Raw genomic sequence first — 24046 nt, forward strand, 5'->3', positions numbered from 1 at the left:
CTTGTTAGTAAGAGTTTCCTCCTTCCCGTAAAGTGCAACTCTTTTGATGATATGCATATTTAAGGCATTTTTGTGCAAGGACTTTTTCACTGTGTTTTATACACCCCTCTGGAAGTTTGAAACAGATAATCTTGAAGCCTCTCCCAACCTATAGATTGTATGACTCATTACCTGACCCAATGTCTCAGAAACTTCAGAAATCAGTGAAAACCAGTGACTTCTCTGATCTGGAGTTTGCATGTGATCAAGTGAACATCTTCCTGGGAAGTAGTGAGGAGGGAGAGGCCAGAATCCTGTTTAGGGACGAGGATGTCCAGCTTCCCAAACAGGAGGCTGGTGCTGATGAGGGCTGGCCAAGATGTACTGTCAGGATGATGGCAAATTCAGGTGTGCTTTTTGTGGGAGAGTGGGAGTCTGTCATTACTAATGATAAAGGCAAAGAATCAAATGACCTGAAGGACATATGCGCTTCCAGGCTCATTCAGGGCTGTGGGTCTTTAGAAAGAGGATGTTCCATCAAATTTCCCTGTGGACTGTGGGGCTCACACATTGGGGTTCAAATCAAATGTGGTTGAAACACTGAGTCAGGCTTTGGCATGCTATTAGAGCTTAGAGACACGTGCAGCTGGCAGAGGTAGCAATAAGGAGTTCACCAAAGGAACCATAATTAATTATAAATTTCACTCCAGACTTCTACACATGAATTTTGATACAGGCAAAAAAGGAGAGCAGATGGGATATATAGTGTTTTATTGTTTTCCTGTGTCTGGTAGTATTTGCAGTGTTGAATAAATTACCAATAATGATAATTAACTAAGCCAAATATTGGGGATATGGCATGACCAGATTTTAATAACATCCTTGCAAACACTCTAAATACAGTAATTATTCCAATAAAATTCTACTTAACCCACACCATTCCTGCTAGCCCCTATACCTAGTAACTCCAACCTTTTATTCCTTCTTCATTCCTGACGTCAGTGAGCTTGTCAAATAAACAGACTATGAAACCTTCCTAAATTTCCTTTAATAAATATATTCAGAATGTGGAGTGAGGGTATCCTTGACCCGAAACAGGACGGCGTGATGCAGGCTGGGCGTTGCACTGATGCTGGTGGTCCCACGTCCTCTGGTCCCCTTCATGGTGCAGTGGACCCCTCCAGGAGGGACCTTCTGTTGCTGTTTTATCATTCAAATCTCCAGATCAAATGGAGCCACTTAGAACATTTTAATGATTACAAAAACAAACAAACCAACAGGCAAAAACCCTGACCTTCTCTGACTCAGTTGTCCTAAATTTCTGCAAATGGAAAGGAAAGGAAGTGGGAGCTTCATAAATTGAGTGCTTTTTAAAGACACATACGAAAAACCTGCTATAGAGAAGAGAAGAGGGAAGGGGTGGCTGCAAGGGATGGGTTCGTTGGTTTGCTTGCTTGTTTGTTTGTTTTTGAGATGGAGCCTTGCTCTGTCGCCCAGGCTGAAGTACAGGGGCACGTGATCTCAACTCACTGGAACCTCTGCCTCCTGGGTTCAAGCGATTCTTCTGCCTCAGCCTCCTGAGCAGCTGGGACTAGAGGCGCGCAACACCATGCTCAGCTAATTTTTGTATTTTTAGTAGAGACAGGGTTTCACTGCATTGGCCAGGCTGGTCTCGAACTCCCGACCTCATGATCGCCCACTTCAGCCTCCCAAAGTGCTGAGATTACAGGCGTGAGCCACCGCGCTCGGCCACAACGGATGGTTTTAATACTTCTACTTTATCAATTTATTCTGTTCACATCAAGATCGTAGACATCTTAACCAAGTTCAGCCTTTCCCTTAGAGTATGCATACTTTTAAAGCTCATAGACTATCAGCCTACACATCACCAATGGCAAATACAGCCTAGCCCTTGAGAGCTTTGGGTTTAAATTGTTACACTCTTTGGGGACTGACTGTATGTTAATGTTAGAGGAGAGAGAAATAGAGAAAAATGGAGAAAGTGAGAGAAAAAGAAAGGAAGGGAGAGAGAAAGAAACTGGGATATTCAGTGATGGTGAAACATGATGTGAGAAAGGTTACGCTGTGCATTGTAGGGACCATTAATATTGGCTGATTCATCCAAGCAAGTAGAGGCTTTTTTTTTTTTTTTTTTTTTGGACAAGGTCTTGTTCTGTCTCAGACTGGAGTACATGGGTGCAGTGGTGTGGTCACAGCTCACTGCAGTCTCAAACTCCTGGCCTCAGGTGATCCTTCAGCCTCAGCTTCCTGAGTAGCTAGGACTACGAGTGTTCACCACCACACTCCACTAATTTTTGTATTTTTGTACAAACAGGATCTCATTATGTTGCCCAGGCTGGAACAACTGCATTTTTTAAGTAAAAATAATGTACAGGTTGTTTGTTTGTTTAAAAAAAAAAAAAAAACCTTTAAGAATAGTAATTCTACTGACTATTCCAATAATTTCAAATTCCAATATTTTCAAAGTTCCAATATTCTCAAAACTAAAAATATTCAAATAAAGATAAAAGGTCAGTGGAAATATATCTCTTTTGAGCTCTGTTCTTTTAAACTGCATCTGATTTAGCAAATTAATGGGTACAGGGAAAGGATAGCATAACTCTGCTATTATGACTTATTTCCTTTTGGCTATGGTCAAAATAATATTGTATTGAACATGATGGTAATTAGGCAAAATATGATTTGTCATAATTGATATATTTTATACTTATTGCTATTTTATTAATATTTTGATTCATATTACATTTAACTTTTGGATTGCCCTAATTGAAAAATTATTAGACAAAAGCAAATAAAATCACTTTGTGCACTCAAAGGCTTACCACTCTGGAAGATAAGGTAAATCTCTATTCGCCCTATGACGTAATTACTATTCTTTTCTTTAGTTTCAACATGGAGCCCAGCTATGACTTCCTACACATCTATGAAGGGGAGGATTCCAACAGCCCTCTCATTGGGAGTTACCAGGGCGCTCAAGCCCCAGAAAGAATAGAGAGTAGTGGAAACAGCCTCTTTCTGGCGTTTCGGAGTGATGCCTCTGTGGGCTTGTCGGGGTTCGCCATTGAATTTAAAGGTACTGTGACTGCCTGAATTGGGGTGGGAACTGACTTGTATCAGGACTGTTTTTATTGTAAGCGTTGCTTTGTAACATCTTGCTTATCTGTTTAATACCCAAATGCTGACCTGTGTCTCCTCCGTCTGGGAAGATACATGTCTCCTCCCTCCCCAGTGAAGATATTCCCGAGGTGCATTTCTACCTTAACTGGAGGAAGAAAGAGAGGGGGACAAACTGTCCAAATTCATGACCATATAAAAATAAATTGTGGTTTGTAAAATAAAGAGTTTGATGACATTTAGTAATTATTTTGAGATGGGTTTTAACATCTTATAATTTGTTTCTTCAAGATGATTAAATGTAAGTACATGAAAATCACTTTTTTTTTTTTTTTTTTTGGAAACAGAGTTTTGCTCCTGTTGCCCAGGCTGAAGTGCAATGGCTTGATCTCAGCTCATTGCAAGCTCCACCTGCCGGATTCAAGAGATTCTGCCTCAGCCTCCTGAGTAACTGGGATTACAGGCACCCACCACCACGCCCGGCTAATTTTTGAATTTTTAGTAGAGACAGGGTTTCATCATATTGGTCAGGCTGGTCTCGATCTCCTGACCTCAGGTGATCCACCTGCCTTGGCCTCCCAAAGTGCTGGGATTATAGGCATGAGCCACTGCGCCCAGCCAAAAATAATTTCATTTTATCTCAACATTTTCCATGTCAATATGTCTGTGCCCTTCCCTGCCTCGGTCACCCATGGCTGGTTTGGCAAGGTTTCTGACGCTGCTCAGAGCTCTTTCCTTTGATCCTCAGATCAGTGATTCACCGTTGATTTGCTATAAACCATTCTCTGCCATTAACATCCAAGGAAAACAGACTGACCTAAAAAACCACCCTCAATTCAGCATTTTGCTATTGGGTCCATCAAAATAAATGTGTATTTTTTCAAGTTTATTTCTCATGTGAACAAAATAAAATACAAGGTGTATTACAAAGAATTAGGGAAGCGGACTTAACAAAATATCACTTCACAGTAACGAGGGTTTTCTTTAAAAAAATGAAAATATTTTTATTTATTTATACCTTTGAGTTCAGTTCGTATGAAAAATATTTTTAAAAAGAATATATTTTATGTTCCTTACCTCATTAATAGACCTGTTCATATAGTTTTAAGTAGGCGATTGGTCTCTCTGCTCCCAAACATCAAAATCTGCAAACTTGGTCGGGCGCGGTGGCTCACGCCTGTAATCCCAGCGCTTTGGGAGGCCCAGGCGGGCGGATCACGAGGTCAGGAGATCGAGACCATCCTGGCTCACACGGTGAAACCCCGTCTCTACTAAAAAAAATACAGAAAAACTAGCCGGGCGCGGTGGCGGGCGCCTGTAGTCCCAGCTTACTGGGGAGGCTGAGGCAGGAGAATGGCGTAAACCCAGGAGGCGGAGCTTGCAGTAAGCCGAGATCCGGCCACTGCACTCCAGCCTGAATGACAGAGCGAGACTCCGTCTCAAAAAAAAAAAAAAAAAAAAAAATCACACAGGCAAGTAAATAAACAAAACAAATCCTCATATAAATGTGAGAATGTACTTGATCATTGCCCACTGCAACAACTCCATTCTCCCCAGCATCCTAAGGCACATGAATAAATGGGCCAATGAATGAATGAAGTATGAAGGGCCTTGCAAATAACACGAAGAAAGAACTTCCTTAATTTTTGTTTGGGTAACCAGTATGGCCATCTAACTGGGAGCTATAGCTCTTGAGGTTTTAAAAGTTCTCCAGTGGAGTCTGTGAAAAATAAAAATCACAGGAAAGAGAATAGGAATGATGCCATTGCATGCAGCCCAGAGCAGTGATGTCATTGCATTTAGCCTACAACACTGATGTCATTGCATCTAGCCTGGAGAAATGATGCCATTGCTTCCAGCCTGGAGCAGTGATGCCATTCCATCCAGCCTCAAGCAGTGATGCCATTGTATCCAGCCTAGGGCACTGATGTCATTGCATCCAGCCCAGAGCAAGTGCTGGTGTGGATAGTAAAGCAGGTGACAGATCCAGTTCTTAGGCGTGATGGGAAATAGAAGGGGCACCAGGGAGTCGTGCTGTGCAACAATTCGCAAGGCTGTGCAACAATTCGCAAGTGCTGGCTAAGGCAATCTACCAGGCTTCTGATGCAGGAAAGCTCAAAGGTATGCTTAAGTGGAATGGACAAGGACAACACAAAACACAGCCTGCTATGAAGTCATCTATTTAGAAAGCCTGGCAAATTGTAAGCAAGAAAAGTGCCAGTGATTTATCACTGAACATCCTGAAGTGACAACTAAGTAATGGAACTAAAAGATTAGATGCAGTTCATTGGGAAAAAATCCTGCCATCAGAAATCAAAATTAGTGGCTTAAAGAAGAAAGTTGTGTAGGTGATATTTAATTAAACGGGAAACTAGACTAAAAGAGATTTATAACAAAAAAATGATCAAAAAGGACAAAAGGGCAACAGACATATATTAATAGGTGTGTACTGGGAAATTTTTTATTTTCAATAGGGGAACATACTATGAACAAGGCCAATGCTTCTATTCACTAGATGCTCAGTACATTGTGTTGAATGATTGAATAAAAAATCAGAAAAATTGAGCAACTTTTATAGTACCTACAGGTTTACTTATTTGATCTGTATTTCCTTAAGCTAATGTTCTGTGTTCTATATGGGATTTAATGCAGTTACAAAGAATTATCAACATGTCCACTACCATTTTCAGTCTCCAAGTGGCTTTTCAGTAAAGCAATTAGAGAGCACTGGTTCGAAGGCACAAAACAAGAAATATACATAAAATATATATGTGTCATTTAATCTCGAATTCTTAATCAAATGAACAAAGTTATATAATCTATATTATATATAGATTTAATCAAAGTATGTAAATTATATATAAGAAATATAGTTCATTAAATATAACACATTATTATAATAGATTATTTATCTAATGCATATAATGATTAAGTCAGTGATCACCAAAGACGTCTCTGTTTGGTTGATGATGATACATGGGTTATTAAAAATATGATTGAAAATATTGAATCAATACAGTTAATCAGTTCTCTTTTTCTTCCTCCAGCTTCCCAAAGTTTAGCATTTTTGTTTTTGCTTTTTCTCTTCCATTATATATTATCTGTTTCTAGCAGGATGGTAGAGTATAGGGTTATACATTTTTTCATTTAGAGATACTTTAGATGGTCTATTGAAATAGAAAATTAAAACTATTAAGACTACCAGAAGATGACTGAAATTGACTGCAGAGCAACATGACTCTGAAGAGAAAAGGTTTTGTATTTTTACTTGGGAAGAAGAAATACTTAATGCAGCCAAAAGTGAATGCCTAATTGAGGGGCCCCAGAATTGGGCAGGTCTCTGCAGGGTGTCTGTGGAAGTGACTTAACTTTCCTTGAGTTTTACTTTCTTAACATCCTTTCCTGGCAGAGGTGTTGTGGAGATTAGAATTAAACCAGAAATACACCTAGTTCAGTGTCTGGTACATAATAAGCCCTCAATACATTTCAGCAATTATTATAACTAAGGTAGAACTATTGGCTGTTAGTACATCCAGGGCACAATGTTTGACCATCATCTATCAGTCAGTATATTTTTTTCTGCTAAGTTTGATGTTTACTCTATTAAGACTAACAACAGAAATACGGTAGTAAAAGAATGAGAACGACCATCCATCTTCATCTTCTAAGTTTGTCTATTGTTATTCGTATAAGAAAGTGCTCTTAACTTTCAGGAATTAAACTGTTTCATTTTGAGAAGCCAAATTCTCCAGCCTTTTCTGAAAGGTGTGGAATGATTTTATGTTAATATGTTTGATGTACAAGAGTTAGAAAATGAACCTCAATTTTTTTAGTCAATTTTTCTTTGATTCAGCCCTAAAATCTATAGCCAAAAAAGCATAAACATATAAAAATGTAGAACTACATTTTTTATGTAGATGAAGGTAATTTTATGTCAATGCTGTGGTAAAATGTGGTTTTTAAAATGGAAATATAATTTTATTTAAAAGGAATTTATTATTTAATTAATAGTTTCACTTGGTCATTAGCCAATCAATCAATATTCTTTGAGCATTTCTTACTTATTTAGGGCACTGTTCTGGGCCCTAAATAACACAACTAAAGAACCAACCCAACAAACAAATACACAAACAAGAATAAAATTCCTGTTCTCATGCAGATTACATTCATTTCTTCTGCAGAGAAACCACGGGAAGCTTGTTTTGACCCAGGAAATATAATGAATGGGACAAGAATTGGAACAGACTTCAAGCTTGGCTCCACCATCACTTACCAGTGTGACTCTGGCTACAAGATTGTTGACCCCTCATCCATCACCTGTGTGATTGGGGCTGATGGGAAACCCTCCTGGGACCAAGTGCTGCCCTCCTGTAATGGTGAGTGCACGCTTGGGTATTTTCTAGAAATACACCTTTCCTTTCAAATGCAGCATCTCATTGAAGAAATGGTTTCACATTTCAGCATGTATTCCTCTAATCAGTGGTGAGGATTGCTTAGAGAGCTAGTGTGGAATGAATATCAGGCATTCATTGATCATTTAATGCAGCTAGTGTGTTAGCCATTCTCATAGGTTTCTGGGAGGAGCAATGTTTTTCCTTCACTCATACAGTTTGACATTTTTCACTTCTGTTTTTGTGTGTTCTAGACCTGTTCTTTATAAGAGGTGCTAATTAGCCTTCCCTAGTTACTTTTGTCTCTCTCTCTGTCTCTCCCTCTCTCTCTCTCTCTTCCCCCATATATAAAATACTGACATCTGGTCGGGCACGATAGCTCACGCCTGTAATCCCAGCACTTTGAGAGGCTGAGGCGAGTGGATCATGAGGTCAGGAGTTTGAGACCAGCCTAACCAACATGGTGAAACCCTGTCTCTACTAAAAATACAAAAATTAACTGGGCGTGGTGGTGCGCACCTGTGATCTCAGCTACTCAGTAGGCTGAGGCAGGAGAATCACTTGAACCCGGGAGGTGGAGGTTGCAGTGAGCTGAGATTGCATCACTGCACTCCAGCCTGGGTGACAGAGCAAGACTCCATTTCAAAAAAATACACACACACACACACACACACATGTCTATTTATCTATCTGTATATACAGAGAGAAAAAACAAATATGCATACATTTGAATGGATATGTCATTTCCCCCCAAAACAGCAATAGTTTGTAATTCCTTAGGAATTAAGTTAGTAAAATCATTGAATCAGCATTCAAGGACAGACAAAACTAACCTACAGTGATAAAGTCAGACAGCAGCTGCCCTGTGGGTGTGAACTGGGGAGAGTGGGATGATAGACTTCCTGGCTGCTGGCCACGGTACGTATCTTAACCTAGGTGGTGGTTTCAGGGGGGTCTCCACAGGCAAACACTCCTCAGGCTGTGGACCCATGACTTGTACCCTTTACATTTTGCATGGTATGTATTTAAAGAAGAAGAAGAAGAAGGTAGAACTTCATGATTTTTGCAGAGACATTCATTTCTAGGGTTATTTTAAGATGAACTCAAAGACCAGTTTAGTTTGATAAACTATGAAACAAACATGTTTTCCTCAAGATGGCCTAACAATACTACTGGCACCTTCAGGCCAAATAAGCATTTTAAATATTACCATACAAGAGGCTGGGCGCAGTGGCTCATGCCTGTAATCCCAGCGCTTTGGGAGGCTGAGGCAGGTAGATCACCTGAGGTCATGAGTTCGAGACCATCCTGGCTAACATGGAGAAACCCCCTTTCTACTAAAAATACAAAAATTTAGCCGGGCCTGGTGGCGCGTGCCTGTAATCCCAGCTACTTGGGAGGCTGAGGCAGGAGTATCGTTTGAACCCAGGAGACAGAGGTTGTGGTAAGCCAAGACTGTGCCATTGCACTCCAGCTTGGGCAACAAGAGCGAAACTCCATCTCAAAAAAAAAAAGGAAAAAAAAAAAAAGAAAAGAAAAAAGTATATAAGAAACTGAAATCAAACAAACAAAACAAAATAAAACAAAACCTACTTCCCTGACATGCTCTGCTATTTCTATGTTTCTAAGTCTATTCTCTTATGACCCTGCAAGCTTTTAAGTTAAAGAAGTGTATTTGTCTGGACCCAGCAGTAGTAGTAACTGGCACAGAGTAAGAACTTAAGCCAGGTGTGGTGGCTCACACCTGTAATCCCAGCACTGTGGGAGGCCAAGGCTAGTGGATCTCTTGAACTCAGGAGTTTGAGACCAGCCTGAGCAACGTGACAAAACCCCATCTCTCCCAAAAATGCAGTACAAAACTTAGCTGGGTGTGGTGGCTCATGCCTGTAGTCCCAGCTGCTTGGGAGGGTGAGGTAGGAGGATCACTGGAGCCCAGGAGGTGAAGGTTGCAGCGAACTGAGATCCCGCCACTGCTCTCTAGCCTGGGTGATAGATCGACAGATGGAGAAAGTTAATTTTTGTGTTTTAAAATCATGATTAGAGGCCAGGTTATGCATCAGTCCTTTCTAGTCATCTGTTTAATTAAAAATTCTGATAGTTTAGTCATTGTGTTACTTGCTTTGGGAGACTTTTCTAAATGGAAAGTTATACAGTCCCTCTTTTCTAAGTTTATTAAAAACTAAAATAAGAAGCACTTGGGAGCTTAAAATAGAACTCAGCGTGCTCATAGGTGAGGGAGGCAGTGAGCCAGAGTGGCTTTGAGGTAAAGAGAGCCTTTGACCTAGCATTACAAGTCAGGACTAAGGTCTCCCTGATGCCTGCACAGCCCCCAAAACAGGACGGAGCCAAGCTAAGAAGTGGGTGTGACTTGGTGAGAAGGTGGGCACGAGGGAGCTGGAAGTCTCCGCCCAGCACCCACCCTTCCCTGTCCTGGCCCAGGAGGGGCCACGCCTCCACCCCCTCCTCTCTTGCCGCCAGCCTGGGTGCCCCTTATATCCTGAGCGGCCTGGGCAGTGCATGCCGGTGGTTCTGGGTGCCTGCCATGTGCTCTTGCAGTTGGCCAGGGGCCGGTGGTGACTTGCTGTCCAAGGTCCTGAGGATCCTCCCTTCTGGGCGAGGCGTAGCCCGTGCCGGCAAGGCCGGGCTTGTGAGCCAACGGCAGCACTGAAAGGAGGGCCCTGCAGAGTGACCAGATCTCGCCTCACCTCCTCCCGTCTGTGTCACTCCAGACAAGATACACAAGGCTGAGAGCGATGCCAGTCTCTAGGTCACAAATGTTAGGAGGATAAATTCCACAGGCATAAGGCTCCCCAAAACTAGTAAATCTTAATTCTGAATGTAACTGGTTTCCAAAACCATTTTGACGTAGCAAAGGGCAATGACTTCAAACCTTTTTGATTTGACATCCAATCAATATAACTATTGAGCATGCAACCTCGATGTCTGCAACACATTACAGGTACTGACCTTCTCGGCAGTTGTATTATAGACCACATAATTACTACATGAATGCAGACATTTAAAAAGATGGAATTTGAGACCAGACAAAGCTGCTCATGCCTGTAATCTCAGCACTTTGAGAGACTAAGGCAGGAGGATCGCTTGAGGCCAGGAGTTCAAGACTACTCAGGGCAACATAGACCCCATCTCTACAAAAAAATAAAATATAAAAATAAAATAAAATGAGCTGGGTAGGGTGGTGCACCTGTGGAGTTCCAGCTACTCGGGAGGCTGTAGCGGGAGGACCCCTTAAGCTCAGAAGGTTGATGTTACTGTGAGCTGTGATTGGATCACTGCACTCCAGCCTGGGCAGCAGAGCAAGACCCTATCTCAAGAAAAAATAATAATAATTTTGGGTAAAAATTCTAATTTTCTTTCTTATATCCCAGAAAATGATTTTTGCATCCCTTGGTGTATTTTTTCCCCCACTTCAGATATCTTTAGCAATTATATAGAGTCTAGTGTGAGGGAGATAAAAGTAGGTAGCGAAATTGAGGAAAGATGATGAATCCTGTACTTTTGTTAACTAATAATACAAAAGGCGTTTAATTTATATTAAATTCAATTACAGTTGGATGTATGGGAAGTGATAAAACTTTAGCCATAGAAAAAGCATGACTAAAGTATTAGCCATAGGAAAAATACTTTTTCTACACTTTATATATATTCTCTCGCTATACAGACATGTATATTAATTTATACACACATATATAGGAATTATACATATATACACACATATATGTATATATATTCACATATTCCTATATATAGGATATAGACATATTCTTATATATATATTCCTATATATATAGGTTATATATATGAAACCAAATTTTTAATTAGAGATTGTTTCACTTTCCATGTCTGAAGATCTGCAGAGTGAGGCACAATTTATTTTACCAGTCATCAAAGAGCATAACGCATGGAACACTCATTTCCCCATATGGAATATTCTATTTACCTGTAAATAAAAATTTGTATTCGAAATCTGGAAAGCAGAGATGGCTTCTCCTGTAGTGCATCTTGGATCTCTCATGGAGAGCAGCATGTTTTATGCATGAATCCGTGTCTGTGATTTATTCAGATCGCCAGTTAACCTTGGGGCCTTTTGCTCCACTTTAAATATTTTGATAGTTCCTACATCATGGGATGCAGTTGGTGCATTTTGGACCAGTTTGTTTTAGATGCATGGTGTCATGTTTTTCCTGGTTATTCATCTGTTACCTACAAATTTTGCTTATTGGAAGTTTTTTGTAGAATTGTAACTGAAATTGAAACAAGATAGAGCCCCTTTCATGGGTCAGAATGACTCTGTTTGCTAGTTTTGTGTATTCAGTTTGGTTCTATGTAGTTGCCTTTATGTATGAGATGTATATATTCTAGTTAGCCAGATGGATAAGCAAGCTTCTTGTTAACATTAGCAATGAATGCTCTTGTATGTCTTTATTCATTTAGGCAATAATCTGTTTAATATGTTAATTACCAAATAACAAACATTTATTTATTTTTCCTCTGTTGTATTAAAATAAAATTCCTAAGGTGAGAAGCACCATGGCTGTTTCTTAGATTAGCACAGACATAACAATTATTAAGAATTAGGCCGGGCACGGTGGCTCACGCCTGTAACCCCAGCACTTTGGGAGGCCGAGAGGGGCAGATCACGAGGTCAGGAGATCGAGACCATCCTGGCTAACACGGTGAAACCCCGTCTCTATACAAAAATCTAGCGGGGTGCGGTGGCAGGTGCCTGTAGTCCCAGCTACTCGGGAGGCTGAGGCAGGAGAATGGCATGAACCCAGGAGGCGGAGCTTGCAGTGAGCTGAGATCTGGCCACTGCACTCCAGCCTGGGTGACAGAGCGAAACTCTGTCTCAAAAAAAAAAAAAAAAAAAAAAAAAAAGAATTAAATAAAAATTCTGTCCATATTTTTTCTAACACAAATGTTTGGTCATGTATGAAACATATAATTGTTGTAGTTCTTCTGGTGCTTAGCCTTCTGATCTGAGGAAGAATGGACAGGCACAAGCACCATTTATCAAGGTAGTAAAAGACAGAAGTTTTTAGTCAGTTTTCCTTAATTTCATCTTTGGCTTTTTTAAAGTGTCCTCTAGTATCATAAGGCAGTCCTCTTTTATTCTGTCCTTGGACAAAGTGTTTCTTTGTAGTTATACTTTAAAACATGTATTAGTCAGGGTTCTCTAGAAGGACAGAACGAATGGAATAGCTACATACATAAAGGGGAATTTATTAAGCATTAACTCACATGATCACAACTCCCACAATACACTGTCTGCAGGCTGAGGAACAAGGAGGGCCATTCTGAGTTCCAAAACTGAAGAGCTTGGAGTTCAATGTTCAGGGGCAAGAAGCATCCAACCCAGGAGAAAGATGTAGGCTAGGCCAGTCTCTCATTTCACATTTTTCTGCCTGCTTATATTCTAGCCATGCTGGCAGTTTATTAGATGGTGCCCACCCAAATTAAGGGTGGGTCTGGCTTTCCCATCCCACGGACTCAAATGTTAGTCTCCTTTGACAGCACCCCCACAGACACATCCAGGATCAATACTTTGTATCCTTCAATCAAAAAGTTGAAACTCAGTATTAACCATCACAAAACATATGGCCGGGCGTAATGGCTCACACCTGTAATCCCAGCACTTTGGGAAGCCGAGGCAGGTGGATCACGAGGTCAAGAGATCGAGACCATCCTGGCCAACATGGTAAAACCGTCTCTACCAAAAATACAAAAATTAGCTGTGCTTGGTGGTGTGTGCCTGTAGTCCCAGCTACTCGGGAGGCTGAGGCAGGAGAATCTCTTGAACTCGATAGGTGGAGGTTGCAGTGAGCCAAGATCGTGCCATTGCACTCCAGCCTCGTGACAGAGCTATCAGAAGATGTTCTTGATAAGAATTAGCTTACCATCGCTAATAATTTGGGAATCAAAATTTTGGCCCAGTGATGACGTTTTTCCACTTTTTACTTATACTTCTTATTTAAAATTTTAAACTAATTTTTTAATGGAAAAAAGATCATTTGCAAAGTGATATGTTTGAATTTTATGTGACTGAGTGGAAATAAAATACATTTTCATTCTTTGTGTTTATTTTTTTTTAACTTGAACTTGAAGCTTTTGAGGAAAAAGAAAAGATAGTTCTGACATAACCTGGTTGACCTCATATGGTTATGGTGGAGGAAAATATCTGAGGGATGTATCTGCCTTGGTAGAGTGAGTGACGCCAGGATTCTACCAGAAACCTTCAGTTTTGGAGCTTACAGAAATATCCTCCATCTAAAAGTGAAAATAAAGTGTTTCTATTTAAAACTGTAAAAAACTAAATAGAAGTGTTTTAGAGTGATAACGTGATTTTGAATTAAGACACTAGCATGAAGGCTGAGCTTAGTTAAGTAAAAATCTCTGCTAGCTGATCATAAACAGATCAAAGCTGTCAGATGTCTGAGCTGTTTTCCTTTGACTTTTAGAATACAACTCAAGTTTTTCAAGCCGTTGTAATGCAGGGCTTCAGGAAATTTCTTAACTAATCATCATTAACAAGGTGCCTTAACCGTAACATTGCCATATTCTAAGGAGTTTTATTCATCATGGAAAATGTTCTGTCCATCAATTAAGATTTAACATAATGCTAATTAACGTTCAAAGGATTAAACATGTTATCTCTAACTTTTTTTTCCTTTGAGGCTTGAAAATTGCCATTGTGGCCGGGCACAGTGGCTCACGCCTGTAATCCCCTGTAATCCCAGCACTTTGGGAGGCCAAGGCAGGCGGATCACGAGGTCAGGAGTTCGAGACCAGCCTGCCCAACATGGTGAAACCCCGTCTCTACTAAAGATACAAAAAAAAAAAAACCCAAAAGCATTAGCCGAGTGTGGTGGCGCATGCCTGTAATCCCAGCTACTCGGGAGGCTGAGGCAGGAGAATTGTTTGAACCCGGGAGGGAGGCGGAGGTTGCACTGAGCCGAGATCACACCATTGCACTCCAGCCTGGGTGACAGGGCAAGACTCCATCTCAAAAAAAAAAAAAAAAAGAAAACAAAAGAAAAGAAAAAGAAAATTGCCATATCAAGAAGAAATGAGCTGTAGAAATATAACCTTTCTGAAATACTGAAGATAATTCTGAATTCAAATCAGTGAGGGTATATCTAAGATAGGAAGTGCAGTCAGGCCACAGCCAGCATGGCAAGGGTGCAATAGGCTGTACTGAGTGGCTCCTGCGCTGGTCAGTGCTCTGTGCTAAATAGATGAGCAGAGCGGACTTGACCCCTCCTTATGTAAAAATATAAGGAAATAGAGTACTGGCAATGTAAAGACTGGATATCAAATGGCTGGGATTTAATTGAAGGTCTGTTCCATGATGCTTTAAAAAGTGCTTTGAACATCTGTGTACAGTGTGTTTCGTTTTCTCAGCAAAAGTGAAGCCAAAGTAAATAAGATAACTGGGGAAAAATTAAGACATACTCACACATACACATACACACAGACATACGCCCCCGCCCCGCCACACGCACACCTCTCTATATTTTATAAGCCCTAACTTTCTAATAATGGATTCCTTTAGTTTTAAATTGGACTCATAGGAAGAGACCCCAAAAGCGTTAGTAATTATACATGTTGCTTTTTTACTGAAACTGTAAGATAAAACATTAAGACAAACAAAACCCCCTAAAAAGCAAAACATTTTTCCTTTTAGTCCCATATTAATATAAAAGTGATAGAAAACTGATATAATCTTTGTATCTCTTCAGTTAATATGAGGATTGACTTTGAACAGACAACTCTGGTGAGACTTTCTAAAATAATTTAATCATTTGTCTTTATAGAACCTGTTCTATTATTATTATAGCTATTTCTCTTATTATTTTAATACATCTGAGACATGGCCTTGAAAATAATATTAGGTTTTTCTCCTAAGTTGCATTACTTCTTACCTGGTAAATCTTTGTTTTTCTATTACATTGATAGCAATGCAAAACAAGATTTTAATGTATTATTTTGTTAAGTGTTCAGTAAACGTGCTCACGTATTTGATGTGTTTCAGCTTTGGCTCATCTATCACGTGCACTATTATTATTGCACAGCACCTCATTCTCGGTTGGTTTTATTTTCAGCTCCCTGCGGAGGCCAGTACATGGGATCAGAAGGAGTAGTTTTATCACCAAACTACCCCCATAATTACACAGCTGGTCAAATATGCCTCTATTCCATAACGGTACCAAAGGAATTCGGTAAGGATGTCCTTTTATTTTTAATTCATTGTCATGTTTCCTTTCAGGGTTAATTTTTCTGTCATTCGATAAACAGGTATTCTAGAGCTTAGTGAAATAGTTCATATAAAAGCAAATGAGTTGCATTTTAGTAGCAGGCTTTCCAAACGTATCCCACACAATGTCCATTGCAATCCTTTTACCAATGTAATATTAAATGCTTACAGTCCCTTCTAGGGTTATGATTCAGAATAATTAGAGAGAATTAATTTGGCTTTTTTCTTAGGTTTCTCACACATCGTTCTTTCAATTGGTTGTTTTTATGAGCGAGGGAGGATTTCTCATAAAGTAGAGGGTGGGTCAGAGCACTGTGTGCATGTCTGTGCAGGAATGGCACGTACATTCAGTGAATTCAGTAACCAGATCATGATCGAAATCACTGCATCCTTGAGTCAACCTGTAAGTGCTCAGGAATGGAGAAGCAGGCACAGTCCTGACTGTTTCACCTGCTGAACCCTGACTTTCTATTTCCCTCCTACCTATTGTGTCCAATTCGAGCGAATTTTCCAAGATGACTTCATTTCCAGAAGGACCTTCCCTGGTCGCTTTGCACTTCATTTATGTAATGCTCACTCTCACTCTTGATCAGGACAATTTATCTTGGATCAGATTCTTTTCTGGAGTAAACCAGATAGTAGCTATCGTCATCTTAAAGACTATTTCCCTCTTTCCGATAGGAAAATTGAAAACGCTACATAGTCAAGGTTTTTATATATGTCTGAGACAGCAATCACTCACTCAGCACATAAAGCAGATAAAAATTCTAATGTTAGACTGTATTTGAGGTAAAGCATTTTTAACATATGACAAGAAAGTTATTTGATGGGTAAGAAACTTGTGTGTGGGAGACATTATTTTTATAAACTTCTATTATGTTATGATTCCCAGGCTTCTTACGAATTTAATACACACCCTCCCTGAGCCTTGCTGTTCCCTTTGTTATGATAAATGGACAATAATACCTAAACGGGTTCTAGATTCCAACTTTTTAAGTTGGCCCAAATTCTTTAAAGTCTCTCATTTAACTTCAACCTTAATTCTGAATTTGAACAAAATACATTTTTCTCACCTAAATGCTCAGCAATATTCCCCAGATTATCACAAAAAAGTCTTTTTTATGAATACATGACAAAATATACTTATTACAATGGAGTTTAGCAGTCATATCCTATTATTTTAGTTAAATATAAAATATTATTTTCATCACTACACAATTAAAATTGTGTAAAAAAAAGTCATACTCATATCCTCAATATTGATTATAATTTCCCAATCTGAAAGGTTTAATCACACAAACACATCACATCCTATCTGGCAGAAAGTCTCAGTGTGGAATAACATAGTTATAGCGAATCTTTAATGAAAATGCATTCTGTCTTTTACTTTCTTCCCCCATGCCTTGCTCTTTCCTACGAAATAAACTAATTAACTAAACAATTAATCTCACAGTATTTGTGAGTCCATGGATGCAAAGATGAATGGAATCTGGTCTATGCACCTGGCAGGCTTATGGTGTGGGGGTGAGGCAGACGTGCAATCCAGACATTACGGGGTGACGTGATCCTTACCAGGTAGGAAGGGGCTGCTTCCTGTCTGTCAACACAGGCTGAAAATGGGAAGCAATATTATTAATAAGACAGGTCTTCAGATAACCCAGTTTCCTTTATTCTCATCCAAAACCATAGCCAAGAATGCTTTCTAAAACACAAATGTAAGCATTTTAGTATCGTGATAAACATTCTTACTCACTCCTATTACCTACAGAACAAAGTGTTTGTGTTTCAGGGTGGCCTTTGAGGTCCTTGCCACAGCCCTTTGCATTCCAATTCCCCTGTTTGTTTTTTATCCACGGAGTGTTAGCTGAAGTTGACTGTTTGCTGCATTTGTCCCCTCTACCATTTTGCTTTTTGTATTCCATTTCCTGATATAATTTCTTATATTCCATTCTTCTATGAATCCTTCTTGAAGAATTAGTGATAGTGCTATCCTCACTGTGAAGCATTGACGGTTCCCGCGGCTGAAGCCCCACAACCCTTTGTTTGTTCTTCTCATCACATTCTTATGATTTCCAGCAGCAGAGTGGATAGCACTGAGTAGCTTTTCTCAGTTGGAAACTGAATTTGCTCACTGGGGCTGACTGTGAGTGACGGGTTAGAACCCAGGTGAAGGAGGCGCCTCAAGGAAGATGTCATGGCCATCTCTAGAATGAGCTGGGCATTCCTCCTGGCTCCTGACATCCTGCACTCAAAATCCATATTTGTCGTGGAAATTACCAAACAGGTTCGAGCATGATAGTCCTGGGACAATGTTAATATCGCCTTCCCTCCTTTTTTCTTAGTTTCTAATATGAAGTGAATGTCAGCTAAATATTTCTTGAAAAAGAGTAGAAATTATCTATAAATGATTCATTTTTGTGACCCAAGTATTTGGCATCCAATATGATAAAAATCTAATGAACTTGGGGAGGTGGTGGCTGGGTTAGGATGGTATGAGCAAGATCTGTAGAGAAAGTATTAAGTCCTCTCCCTCTCTAATTTCTGAAAAAAGTTTTTAGTGCATTTCATCTATTGGGAAAATTCACCTAGTCTATATGACTTCTTTGTGTTTTTCTCTGGGAAATTATAAAATCTTCAAAGACAATATTAGATATGTGTGTATGGATTCAGTTACATAAATGTATGTATATGTGTCTGTACACATATGGTCACACACACTGTTACAGTCAGATTACTTCCATCATACTAACAAATATTAACAGTAATTCTTCCTGTTGGAATTCTGACACACGCAACTAGTGCACACACCTCCATTTCTTGTTCATAATGGTTTAGAATGATTGTAGTGCAAATCTTACAATAAATAAGAAAAGGATTAGTTGTTCATTGCTTGTAAATATATACTAAATCACAGGTTTTCCTGCATATATAAAGGCCCTCTATATCATCAATCTGAATACACAGTATCAGTTAAATTTGAAGTCACAAAGTATATAGTTGTTTTACTTGAAGGATGTGTGTTCACACAACTTTCATAACCTGTAGGGTAAATGAAATTGTAGAGTGGAAAACAGCAAGTCATTCCTATTATATTCCACAGAATCACGTGTGTAAATCAGTTTGTATGAATATGGTAATGTATTAATATGAATTTGGCATTATAATAACCTTTTGTGAGGAATTTAAATTCCTCATCAAATCATCATGGGGCTTGATCCTTTGCTTATTTTTCATTGAATAAAATGTTGCTAAATATTTGAAAATATAGGAAGTCTTTACAGATTTTTTTTTTTTTTTTTTTTTTGAGATAGCGTCTTACTCTGTCGCCCAGGCTGGAGTGCAGTGGCACAATCTCAGCTCATTGCAACCTCTGCCTTCCAGGTTCAAGCGATTCTCCTGCCTCAGCCTCCTGAGTACCTGGGATTACAGGCAGCCACCACCAAGCCTTGCTAATTTTTGTATTTTTAATAGAGACAGGGTTTCACCATGTTGGCCAGGCTGGTCGTGAACTCCTGACCTCAAGATGATCCACCTGCCTCCGCCTCCCAAAGTACTGGGATTACAGGCGTGAGCCACCACATCCAGCCCAGATATTCTTAATGCTGTGTTTATTAAAACAAAAACATTCTTCATTTAATGTTCAAATTTGAAATAAAACAGTATTTTTTTCTTTTATTAAATGCCAAAAGTCAAGAAGCAAAGTAAAATAGTTTCGTCAACTGAAAACTTAGAAAGCAGAGAAAATAAGTTAATATTTATTTTTTACCAGATTCTTAGGATAATGATCCTTTGGGGCAATTAATAAGTATTCAGTGAAATCAAAAATCTCCATTTTGTTTTCTTAGAGCATCTTGTGCCAACATCCCCCCTCTTATTTTTTAGTGGTCTTTGGACAGTTTGCCTATTTTCAGACGGCCCTGAATGATTTGGCCGAATTATTCGATGGAACCCATGCACAGGCCAGACTTCTCAGCTCGCTCTCTGGGTCTCACTCAGGTAAGTCTTAAAGCATTTTGTGCTTAATTTAGTTTAGACAGCTAGGGGGATTGATTTTTAACTTGTCTATTTCTTTTGCTTTGTTTTGATGAATGAGAAATGTAATCATTTTTGAATCTGCGTGTGTGCTTCGAAAAATCTTATTTTAGATGCAAGCTCTCTAAAGTGTTTTTATCTCAGACATAAAATCACCTGCTCTTATCATCTTACTAAGATTACAGAAAATATAATATTTATCTCAGTAAAAGGGGCAAAGATCTGAAAAAGAGGGTGGGATAATCAACTATCATCCACATTTAATTTTGTATCCCATGTATCTTCACCTCCCTTCTGGATGTAAAAATGATTAACATTTCAGTCCAAATCATTCTAAGCCTGTAAGTCCTACATAGAGAGACCCATTAGTAACCGCACATCTACCTGTGTTCACATGTACACATGCATACATTTATCCACACATGCACGCAAACACACAGGAACCCCCATAAAACATGGAGTTATTTCACAACTTATTTTTATCCCATTCTTACCCTTAAAATCACATACAGAAATCTGTCTCTAACAAACACTGTATACACCCAGTGTCCTTACTCTGAGTTCTGAATGGTATTCTGTGGGTTTAACGTAGCACAATTTAACCCCACTTTTAATTGATGACCTACCCCTTATTTGTACTGACACGTTTTCATCATTTACGAAATCAGTTTGGTACTGAGTACATTCACTAATTTGCCTAGTAAACTATATGCATCACAAGCTTTGACCAATTAAGGTTAAGATTTGGTTATTTCCAGATTTTCACTATTTCATTATTAACTAAAAGTCTTAAGACCTATGTTTTGTTATTTTCTACCAGGGTTCAGTGACGTATCTAAGAATGCATTAGAGGATACATGTTAAATATGTTGATTATTAGTAACACACTGTCCTCTGAAAAGCTTATGCCAATTCACACACCTCCCACCACTGCTTGAGACAGACTCTTCCACATTTTATATGTGCTTTTATATATTTTTTATTTTATTTTATTATTATTACTTTTTGAGACAAAGTCTCACTCACTCTGTTGCACAGGCTAGAGAGCAGTGGCACCATCTTGGCTCACTGCAACCTCCATCTCCCAGGTTCAAGCAATTCTCCTGCCTCAGCCTCCTGAGTGACTGGGATTACAGGCATGTGCCACCATAGCTGGCTAATTTTTGCATTTTTAGTAGAGACGTGGTTTCCCCATGTTGGCCAGGCTGGTCTCAAACTCCTGGCCTCAAGTGATCCACCAGCTTCAGCCTCCCAAAGTGTTAGGATTACAGGTGTGAGCCTCTGCGCCTGGCCTATATGTGCTTCTAAAGGTTAAAAATATACTTCAGAAGGTCTTTTCTGAACTCTCTAATTTTTAAAAAATCATCTTTGGATTCAGTTACTTTTTAAAAAATTTTAAGTAAAATTCTTTTAATTTTAGCTAAAATCAAATTAAGGTGATTCTGAGCAAACGATTCACCCTTTACTTCTGTCTCCTTTATTATATAGACCTACCTACCATTGGTGCTTTCTTCAAAAAAAAGTCATCAGTGAAATAATGATTACAGTATATTTTAATCAAATTCACTGCCTATTCTTGCCTAGGACAGAGTTTTTAAAACTTTATAGAAACAACATATTTGAGTTTTAAACCACAAAGTGAAAATGTTTAAAAAGTTCAAAAATAAATGTGAAATTTCAGCTTTATCACCATTTTCCAAAATACAACTGTCCTCCACGGTGCTGTGTGTTTTCTGAATCCCATGTATTATCTCGGTTTTCATTTCTAGGGGAAACATTGCCCTTGGCTACGTCAAATCAAATTCTGCTCCGATTCAGTGCGAAGAGCGGTGCCTCTGCCAGGGGCTTCCACTTCGTGTATCAAGGTGAGGGTCACTCCCCATGTCTCCACATGTCACTGTGGTCCTTCCTGATGCTGCACACGCTGCCAGTCTCAGACAGAGCACTCAGAACATCTCAGTGGCATTTTTGTCATATTTAAGGAGCTGGAGGTGTTCGTATGTTCATAACGAAGTTATTTAATAAAAATGTTACAATTTTTTGACAGTTGAAACTCATATTTCTACTACAAAACACGATAATATCTCATTTATCAGGCACTAGAAGGGAATAAATATTGATCATATTACCTTTCTGTAGCTCTTCACATCTTGTAAGATGATTTCAAATACAATATTTTATCTAATTAAGTATTTTGTAATAGTTTAGATCTTAGTAACGATATATGAAATATATTTAAAATGCATTCTACAATTTTACATTTTATTATAAAAACTAAGCTTAAAAGGAAAGTTAACAAAACAAAAAACAAAATATCACACATGCATCTCTTATCCTAACTAAATACCTATTTATTTTGTTTGCGTTTTATTTACTTTGGGTACTTTTACACCTTTATACTTATTTTTTAATTTAAACCTTTTAAAAGATATTTGAGATTGCTCAAAGATTCTGAAAAGCTAAGAATTTTCTCCGCATATGTTTCACTTTTGTTTTGCATATTCATTATATGAACTTGAAAAAATGACCATATAAACTGTTCATATACTTTCGGAAGCTTGGAGTAAGTCTTTGGATGGAGCTTGTCGTGACTGTAAAGGCTGAGATCTGGAAGAAATGATCATGCTCAGAGAAAAACTGTGTGTTCAAAAATAAGAAGCAATACTTAGTCTTTCTAGGTCTTAATTTTGCTGGAGGCTACAGATACAAATGGCCACTGTTAAGTATTTTCTTCAGATCTGGAGAAACATCTTTTCTTAGCAATGTTTCCTTTAATAAAGGTTCCTCCAGAAAACATTATTGATACTATTATGTTTTTTTTAAAAAAGATGGAGTATAGCAATGTTATATTATTTATCAATCATTTCTAATCATCTCAAATTCGGAATTTCATGACTTCAAAACAGTTCAGTGTAAAAACCCTTCAGTTTTCAGCAATTAGGTAATTTAAAGAGTAATGAGAAGAGAATGAGGATGATGCCTCACAGTTAATCGGGAGACAAAGGTCTCTCTGCTCCTGTGTAAGTAGCCATTGAGTGAATGGAGATGCGAATGCATTAAAAAGAGTTACATTGTTATAAGTTACATCTTTTATTAAAATGTAAATAATTACCCAGTAGTTTTTAAAAACGGACTTTATTAGAGTGTGGCCTGTTGAAACAACCCGTCTCTTACTACTTCTAATTTTTTCAGATAAATTCTATCTGACTTTGCAAAAGCAGAATCATGTTTAGACCAAAGTGAGATGTGTAAAGAAACTGGGCTGCCTGAACATTTTCTCTCCTGGCAGTGCTCAAGTGACTGACCTTGTCTGCCTTTATAAGGGGCTTTCTTTGGTTTTTGATAAAGATTATAAAATCTATCAGATCATCAGATAACATATTGCTTGCAGCTGGTGTCTAATATTCAAATGTTGTCCTTGGAAGGCATGTATTTTTAAAATTTTGCTTAAAGTAATACATTTTCATCAAAATGTCAAAGATACAGAAAAGTAGAAAGAAAAGAACATCATTTATAGAGGACATTTATTTTTCTTGTCCTCAAGAGTATATAATGACTCTAACATCCTTAATATTTTATAAATTTCTGAATACCTCCTTCTCTTGCTTTGCTCCTACTAGTGTGTTTATGCAAAAAATTGATGTCTTTTTATCAAAAACTAAGTTTTTCTGGAGGTAAAGAACTAGAATTATAAATGCAACTTATAAATGACTCAACAGCAATGGTAAAAGTTTTGAGTACACATGAAAAGTTAAATTGAACATTGCTTCTTGAAAGACAGTAGTTACACTGAAGCCTAAAAATTATTTGAACCCTATTATATGAAAGTATTCTGACCAGTACTTTCATACACTACAGCTTCATTCTCTCATAAACAAATTCAGCTTCAAATTACACATAGACTTTATGATTTCCATGGTTGTAGGATACCTAACCCTTGTTAGACACGGTTCGGTTATAAAGAGCTGCTGGGGGCTGCCGTGAAAAATGTTTGCAACAGTGACAGTGTGCAGAAAACGTGTGTGTGACTCCAGACATGCACAGATCATGGTCTCTAGCCCTCTGCTCCCCACCCCCCATTTAGTGATATGAAGACATAATTAATGATGATGTTACCATCTTTCTGAACTTGTGAGGCAGTGGAAGTCTAGAGGCTTTTGAATGCAGTATTCTAGTGAACCTATGCACTTGCTGGGTTTTTGTTTGTTTTCCACACTGTTTGAGAGCAGAAGGG

General features: G+C 38.7%; 1 protein-coding gene across 2 annotated transcripts in view; it reads left to right on the forward strand.

The window, feature by feature from the left end:
* LOC139355625 (CUB and Sushi multiple domains 1) overlaps positions 1-24046 on the forward strand; it is a 2038620-nt gene that overhangs the window by 1750526 nt on the left and 264048 nt on the right. For both annotated transcript variants that reach the window (XM_071067488.1, XM_071067489.1), the window contains exons 29-33: positions 2886-3073; positions 7296-7490; positions 15629-15745; positions 19663-19776; positions 21582-21677. In XM_071067488.1, coding sequence (XP_070923589.1) covers positions 2886-3073; positions 7296-7490; positions 15629-15745; positions 19663-19776; positions 21582-21677 — 710 coding nt within the window. The remainder of the gene's footprint in view (positions 1-2885; positions 3074-7295; positions 7491-15628; positions 15746-19662; positions 19777-21581; positions 21678-24046) is intronic.

The sequence above is a fragment of the Macaca nemestrina genome, chromosome 8 (assembly GCF_043159975.1).
Source record: "Macaca nemestrina isolate mMacNem1 chromosome 8, mMacNem.hap1, whole genome shotgun sequence".
NCBI classification, from domain to species: domain Eukaryota; kingdom Metazoa; phylum Chordata; class Mammalia; order Primates; family Cercopithecidae; genus Macaca; species Macaca nemestrina.